The sequence below is a fragment of the Mycetomoellerius zeteki genome, unplaced genomic scaffold, assembly GCF_001594055.1.
Source record: "Mycetomoellerius zeteki isolate Tzet28-1 unplaced genomic scaffold, Tzet1.0 scaffold252, whole genome shotgun sequence".
Classification (NCBI taxonomy): domain Eukaryota; kingdom Metazoa; phylum Arthropoda; class Insecta; order Hymenoptera; family Formicidae; genus Mycetomoellerius; species Mycetomoellerius zeteki.
The window spans coordinates 175671-184433 of NW_017257230.1; the positions used below are offsets into that span (position 1 = coordinate 175671).

The window sequence follows — 8763 nt, forward strand, 5'->3', positions numbered from 1 at the left end:
GTTATCCTACTAATTGTGAATCTCGCACAGCCATAATCGTGTTTTACTATTTGATATTACGAGGATACACACATATACATACATACGAATACATACATTAATACACATTCAGTGCAGATATTTCTAAACAAACTATCGCTAATTTATCAAAATTTGATTTGTAACTGCTTATACAATAATTTTAGGATAAATCTAGCTTACACAAAGTCGAAAATACTTTTAAAAGCGAAATTGACCAAAATCTTTTGCCGAACATTTTTAAGTACGCTGCATCCACCTTAAAAACGAGCTAAACGGAAATTGAAATGATTTTATCTTAATCTTGAAAAATTCTCAATCGGACTCGAATATCATCAGATAAAATCATATTCATTTCATTTAACATGAAACACTTCATATGACCCGTTCTTCCTCATTCAACTTTTCGCGCACAACTTAGAAATAGCTGCAGAATATAATAAGTATTCATTGTTAAACTTTGTGTAGCGGTGATCCATCTCGAGAATACATTACGTTTTCTGTCTACTAAACAGCTAAACAGTAGTTTAGCGAAATTGCTTCTACAGTCGTAAAAAGAATTGAACAACTCGACACGGATCACCGTCAGGAGTGTCAGCTATAATTGGATCGCTTAACATCCTACCTGATTTTATCGCGATTCCGTTTGTCATTCGTTTTCGATTTTTGATATACTTATTATTATAATACCGAATGTAGATCAACATTGATTTGAATTATTTTCCTTGTCTTTGTTATATTACGATTTCCGTTTCCCATTAAAGTACCATTTTCCATTGTTACAACACTGTATGTTACATTGTTATCGGTAATGATAATTGTTCCCGTGGTTGTTCTCGGTTTACTATGTCGCACAGAAGACACACATAAAACCTATACTCACACACGTACACTTGCGCGATTTCCAGTGCTATTAGATGTACACGTTGACGTAATAACGAGTGTAACCGTGCGCGTTGAAAGTACCGTACGTGTGCACATCAGATATGTTACGTTTTTATATATATATTATATATATCTATATATCCCTATCTCCCTCCCTTTAGGATGGTGGATGCTGGTGTAACCGTGTAACTTTGTCGTTCTCGGTGTTAGCCGCAAGATCTTCTCTTTAACGCCTATAACGCTTAGCTCACACACAGAACCGACTAACGTTGTTCTTTCTTTTTTTCTCTGTTCCCTCTATTTCGCAACGCGCCGTCGTCGACCCGCAGACAGAAAGCTGTTCGTTGGTATGTTAAGCAAGCAACAAACTGAAGACGATGTGCGACAGCTGTTTACTACCTTCGGTTCAATAGAGGAGTGCACCATCCTCCGTGGACCCGACGGAAGCAGCAGAGGTGAGTGCTCATTGTCAGCTGTTTACATAATATATTTGGTAACTGTTGCATGATTAGTAATCGTGTATACAAACAAGATACAATCAATTTTCTCAACCTATCTCCGAAATAAATATTTCCTCGAGAAAATTACGATTTAAGTATATCACCTGCTTACTTTAATTTTATATTCGACACAAATTCACAGAAAATTCATAAAAACGTACATAAGAATCGCAGATATTGCGACCAACGATTCACTATCATAAAAAGTTCAAAGATCGCCGATAAAGGAATTTAAAAATAGCTTCAGTGCTTCAGTCCCTGAGGGATTAAGCACGAAAACCATATTCTCTCTAGAACTAAGTGTACCGTAACGTGGTGCGCGTATATTTTTATGTCGTGGGATAAAAGCATAGGCACATTGTCCATAAAAATACGGGTATCTGTGCAATTTTTAGCCGCAGGGCGGGATATTCGCGTCCCTCTTTACTGCACGATCGTTTTACGTCTTCGCCGCGCATTACCTCTTCCACTCGATTCATACAGTTTTAATCTTTAAAAAATCAGCGAACATAACCATCTGAAGCAAAAGCTCACGTAATTTCAACGCTGTTGTTTCATCTTGTTAACGTGTATAATAAAAGCAATTAATTTCATAATATTATATATAGAATGCAGCAAATGCTCATTGTATTTAGTTTCTATTAATAATTGCAACCAGAAAATTACAGATTTATTAAAATAAAGTTTAATTTGAATTAAACCAAAAATTGAATAATTTTAAAGATCTTTATATTTTTATTATGTAAAAGAAAGCACAAAGTGACATTTTGTTGAAGAAAAATTTGTTTTAAAATGGTCGAGAAATAAAAAAGAGATAGTGTGGTAACCTTGGACACTTTGTACATCATCATTTGAGAGAGCCGTGAAGCTCATAATCCGCGGCGCCTTTGGGCATTTTCATCGAACGATGAAGCGAGCAAAGAGACTCTCTTCGGGGCACTTGCTTTTCAGAGGGGTGAGAACGAACGGACTCCGCGAAATTAATCACGAGATGAGGCAGCAAAAGGGAAGGAAGGCGACTACCTCAAAGGAAAGAAGGCAATTGCCTCGACCAAGCATTACGAGAAGGAAAAAAGAGATAGAGACTCACCGCCCGACGATGATGCACGACTAAGCCCAAGCGGAAGGATATAATCGCGACGGCATTTGAATATTTGCTCGCGTTGTAAACAGCGCGAAAGGATAGGTAGGCGGCAAGAGATGGATGTAATTCGGGCGGGGATAACTGACGGAATGGCGGACGAAAAGTGGGCGCGGAGCTGCAGTCGGACGAAGCGGCGAGAGCAATAATTTCCGCTGGACGAGATGCGGCGAAATTTAAATATTTTCATTCAAGAGTGAAGACCTCGCGATGCGTCTTCACTCGGAAGGTAACTAGAGGAGGGGAGGAGGGGAACGGAGGGGGGGTTAGCAACGAGCTACAGAGGTGATCGAAGAAAATGGGAAAGCAAGGCGGACCGGCGAAAAGGGAAAGAGGAGAAATAAGGAAACGGGTAGGAAGGGCGTGGGTAGGCAGGCGCGAATGTAATTAAATTCCACTTTGAAGTGAAACTCACTTTCAGCAGTTAATAAGATTTTGATTCGCAGTCGGTGACGTAACGCAGCGCGCCCATCGTCTTTGGCAGGTAGGCGCTGCTCGCTCGCGACGACGAAGGAAGCACGGGACGCCAAGGAGAAGTAACGGAAGTAGTATGCGAGAGAAGAGCTTTACAATGTGCGAAGTCTGTGCTCCTTCGCTTCGAGCAAAGACCAAGCCCACCGCCCGGCCTCTCCCGTCCTACGGTTCCACCGTTGCGCCAGAGCTCCGGTTCTTTGTCGAAAGCCAGGACGATGTTGTGCCAGCTTTCCGAGCTCTTTAATTAAAATTACGCGAGCGCGCGCACCACGACGACAGTTTCCAACCGGTAGTCGGTTTATCATGTAGAATGCATTCGCGATTGCTCGCCGAGAATCTCAGGTATGTCGCCCCGACAATTACAATATCTTTGACGAAACGAAGCACGCAAGGTCTGAGCGCAATCTCAAGCTTAATCTCCGCTCTTCGCGAAGTTGACCTTCCAACATTAGGCAGGGTCGATCAAGGCGACGTTAACCACATCTCGGTCGCATCCATTTCTCCGAATCTCCCGAAACGAGTTCTAATTCTACGAGTTCCTATTCTCAGCTAGCGCTTAGAGCGCGAATCTTCCAGAGATAATTCTGCCGCAATCCCAACCGCGACATTCGTCCTTGGACACTGGTATCAGAACGAAGTTACTCAGCGGGGATGGATGTGCTTGCCGTGGGGAAGAGCCTGATCGCTTATTCCGCGCAACTCCGCGGCATATCCCACGCCCCGATCTCGTCCCGGCAGAAACTTTCCCAACACGCTTCATCACCGCTCGCCGAGCCTCGGTCGAGTTTCATAACTAGCTAATCCGACCCGTAATAGAGAGATCAGGCAGAGCTCCAACGAGCGCGGCCGTATATATATATATATATATGTATAAATACATACACACATAATATATATATATCGCTATACTGTGAGTCTACGTGGCACCAAAATTACAGCGGAGAGGATATCGTTTCGGTAACTCTTATTCTGGCATCATCCGTCAGTAAAGCACGGGGATCAGTTACACGTCGGGTATGTAAGCGCACGCGACCGGAATATCCTGTTAGCTATGTACTTAACTCGCGCAACTTCCATCAGCCGGTGACCTTCCAATGAGTAACGACGATCAAAAGTTATCAGCGATATCCACAATCGCTCTTCGCTTCCATTCGCTACTCTTTCAACTTAACTTTTCTTATCGGATAATGTTACCTATCTCGAAAGGTGGTGAAAGATTTAACGAGGAGTCTAAAAAAAGAAGATCTTCGAGTTCTTAGGGAGACACGATCGTCATCACCCCCGTTGTTGTCGTCGTCTTCGTCGTTGCTGTCATCGTTGTCGAAACGACGCACTGCGTTATCCCTCCTCCGCAGCTTTCCCTCAAGCCCTACACCACCCCGTCATCTCCCAGGGGGAAGAGGGGAACGACGATGGAGCTCTTCGTCCAATTATTTTTCCCTCGCTTCGAAACATTTCAACGCCACTTCAACGAACGAACTCGTTCTATTCTCGTTGCCGCGCAACCCTCTCCGCCACCCTACGGCAGAACAGAACCGCGTCACTTCTTCCCCGGTTTGCTCCCATTCTCTGTCGGCGTTACATCCCCTCCTAGCTGTGCGTACGCGATCTCAACTGGGCCACCCCTTAACGCGAAGTCCGCATTATTTCAATTGCGCGAACAGCAATAATTCACCGCGCTAAGAAGATTATAAAATATTTATGAATAATGGAACAAAGTATATATTCTGAGCGAGGTCCTTCTATCACGAAACGCAGGAAGGTACGCTTGTCGAGGTAACACCACGTTACTACGGTAAAACGGAGCCACTTTCTGTGGTAGCAACCAAGCCACGTGTAGCTTGTGTGCGTCACGATTGCGCAACCGTGTGCCGTAAGCGCGATACGATTATTCAAACCGGGGAAACAATTCCATGCATTAAGTCGTAATAACATTGCGCGCCGGTACTCCCGATCCTCTTTTGTCGCAGGACTCGCAAAACGCGGTATTTGGTACTCACAGCCTCGGCCGCGCTAACTATCGGGTGGCATTATGTAACATTTAACCATTCCCCCCCTCCCTCCCGAGCACGAGAGAAGTACAATAGATCATGAGTTCGCGAGTTACTGCGCGAACAATGCAATTACGAGAGAAACATTATATCGTTCGCTTCAAGATCTCACCTTAAGGGATGCGGCGGATGCTAATTTACTCGGTTTTAACATCGAAATACTAACATAACGTCTACCGCTTTATGCAGACTTAAAGCTTCTGATGTGTCGCTATAAACATATTACGATTAGTAATCTCGCAAGAATAAAATGAAAGTTTTAATTGAGAGAACAACTAAAGGCAAATGATATTTCTGCAATTAGCGAGTTGCTGAGTGTTCTATGTCAATATGTTCTTGCAGACGATCCGTTAATAATGCATGCGTTTCATGGACTACAAACGAATGTTTAGGGATTAAACACGAGCGATGTGCAATCGGCTGTTTTCTCAGCACGTTTGTGTCAGTACGATTTATCGTCGTGGTAATAGTTAGCGCCCTTTAAATCGTCGCTCCAGTTCGCCGATTATAGCACCACTTGGATAAGCACTCGCATTTACTCGCGCGAAATCATTTCCGATCATTTTCGATGGAGCTTTCGTTTTTGACTGCGCGACGTAAAGAGATTGCGATGGCCGCGTTAACGATATTGCTGACGGGAAATATGACAAATCAATAATTTCCTCAGCCTAGCATTTTATGATGGGGCATTAAACGAGCGATGGTTATCGACGATTAATCGTTCGGTTGTCACTTGCACCGGCGCGTCCACGCGCGGTATGTATCGTGCCTTAATACGCGCCGACAATTTGCGTTCTTTATCTTCGACACGCACGTGGAACGTATGCCTCCATTATTGCACAAGCACGGGATATATTACTGTCGCGAGGATTATAGGAAAAATATTCTGCGCTTTACGGGTACACTCTCATTATCGCGAGGCTATAAACTTGTCCGTCCTCATTATCCTGCAGGACCGTGCAGTTATCAAGCTGTAATTCCATTAACGATTCTACTTATTACGACGCGATGCAAATTGTAGAATATAAACGTAGCGTTTCTGCGCCACGCTTTCAAGACGCAATATACAAAACGAATATTAAGTGTGCTGTAAAAAAAAATAATCGGAATCGTGATAGAATTGTATATGACCTATATTGTAATAATCAGTCATCATTTATAGTGGTGCAAATTGTGAAATATAAACAGCGTTTCTGCGCCACGTTTCCAAGGTGCACATTCTGTTAAATTTATAATGTTAAATTATACCCAATTTAAGTTTTTAATCATTTCTGCAAGTCACATTTCTATAAGTTGTTAATTTAACTAAAACAATGGAGCTAAATAATTTCACTTGAAAAAATGTATTTGATTCAAATTTAGTTTTTTATTTATTAAGTGCATACGTTAATGTGGACGTTATTTATTTTGAACTACCACAGAAATGAATGATTTACATCTTGACATACATGTCAAATTACATGAAAGTTAAAACAACAAAATCTTGTATAACTTAAGAGATTGAGCCAATGTTCGTTTGATATCTAACAGTATACAAAACGAATATTAAGTGTGCTGTAAAAAAAAATGATCGGAATCGTGATAGGATCGCATATTACATCGAGATGACCGGTCATCATTTATAGTAGTAAAACTACCATCTTCTTGATGTAAGCACCGCTGCCACCTTCTGGCGCTACTCTACCCGTGAAAGAGGGTGCTCTCGGGTAGAAGCTCTCAATATGTCCGACCTAATCCTCTCCCAGAGGACTCGGCGTCCCCTCTCGCGCTTTACTTTGCAATACGTACAAACATTTCGAGCCCAGCTGCGCCACGGGATTTAGGAGCTGAGCGATTAATAAATGCTCCGTACGACGAGCTGGCACCAGGACTCTCCGACAGCCACTCGACGAGGAGGCTGCCCGTGATTTACCGTCCGGACTCGCGTGTCTGCATCCAAGCCCCTGCCGCTTCATCTGGATTTTCGGTGATTTCGCGGCATCGTTATGATTTAGTGCCATGCTCCGTTTGAAACATCGACGACGATCGGTCTTCCTCCTTCAACGTTCGAAACTTGGGCTAACGTAAGACGTCGAAGTGATGAATCAGTCGTAGTAGAGAAGTTGATATCTTCGCACCCTCTCTTTAAGAAAACATCGCTTTCGCATTACTCTAATAAATATATATTTAATGCTCAATTTGTATCATACTTTTATACATTGTAAAAAAATTACGTGTAAAATTACAATAGTAGATAATTTTTGGATTCTGTTGAAGGTGTATATCTACACATAGGTATATAAAACCACACAACTTACAAATAAAATTATTCTTCTTTACAATAATTAAACAATTCGCAAAAGTAAATTTACCAACGAATTACGTAACATTTTTTTAAGCTATATTATTGATAACGAACCTAAAATACAACCTAAAAATACAAATATAATATTATAGTATTCTGTTATATTATATTACAAAAATATTACTCAAATTTGTACATTTACATAGAAACTATAAAATTTATTGTAATTTTTTCTGTCTAATATAAAGATATATTTACACAATTAGAGGTAAAAGTATTCATTTCTGTAAAACAATTTTATTTATTTCTATCTCGATTTCCATCATAAATTATATAACTTTTACATATATTTATGTAATTTTACATACTTTTTTACAGTGTACTAGTACAAATTAGCACATCAGCAGCATTAAATTTTTATTAGTAAATGCGAATTTAATTTACGATGATGAAGGTCTAAGTCACGTTTGCTGTAACAGCATGAAAATAACTATGACAGCGACATTATCGGCATTGTGATAGAAGGAAACAGCGTCAGTGTATATACGTTATTCGCGAAAAGACCTGCTTTACAAAACTTACTTGTAACTGATTATATGGTTACAAGTACGGTCGTACTTGATGTCACCGATAATCACGACGTAGCACGAGAGTGATGAGACTAGTAATGGATTATTAAACTTTCCACGTTACTTTACGACATAGTTCTGCAATACCCCACAGCCTATAAAGCTACGAAAACGTCATTTTCCTTTTAACGACCTTCTGGAGTCTAAACCAGTATATAATACGGCTAGTTATTAATAATACTATTACCAGTTCTGAGAGACTTAATATTATCCTTGCTATTCTTTCATTACAATTGTCGCAATATTTTCGCCATCTCCCATTCAATTCACGACATGGAATTATAATTGTTATAGCTTGTCCGCGTTAAATTTCTGTTCATCATAAATTTTTATATTGATGAATTATTATGCTCTGATGGTTCAGCGTTCTTTATGCCAACCACGAAATTATGAAGAATCGTTATTGAGTGTAGGAGAAATTTCGCAAACGTTGCTGAGATCAGATTCGAACGCATCGAATAGCTTTTACGATCAATATGTGCAACATCGTAAATCTGATGAAAATCCCATAAACATTCGGTAGTAACTTGCGCAATATTATTTCGTGGCATGGTATGGATATAATATTACTCGATACATAATATTACCACGAATTCGTATTATCGGCGTTCTATAATCGATGAAGTACGGACTAACAAATCGAGAAATTTATGATAGCTGAATTAGTCGCAGACTTGAAGGCTAGTTTTCGTAAACGATTACGAAACGCAGAATTGCACTGCAGTGGATCGGATATGAAAGTTTCGAACAGAAGCGCGGAGAGAAGTCGAGAGAGGGAAAG

The 8763-nt window shown here is 40.8% G+C and overlaps 1 protein-coding gene across 10 annotated transcripts in view; it reads left to right on the forward strand.

Annotated features, from left to right (window-relative positions):
* The window catches only part of bru3 (CUGBP Elav-like family member bruno 3), a 91626-nt gene that overhangs the window by 18826 nt on the left and 64037 nt on the right, over positions 1-8763 (forward strand). For 7 of the 10 annotated variants that reach the window (XM_018449979.1, XM_018449981.1, XM_018449984.1 and 4 more), the window contains one exon: positions 1233-1358. The exons of the other annotated variants lie outside the window; for them this stretch is intronic. In XM_018449979.1, coding sequence (XP_018305481.1) covers positions 1233-1358 — 126 coding nt within the window. The remainder of the gene's footprint in view (positions 1-1232; positions 1359-8763) is intronic. 10 annotated transcript variants of the gene reach the window in all.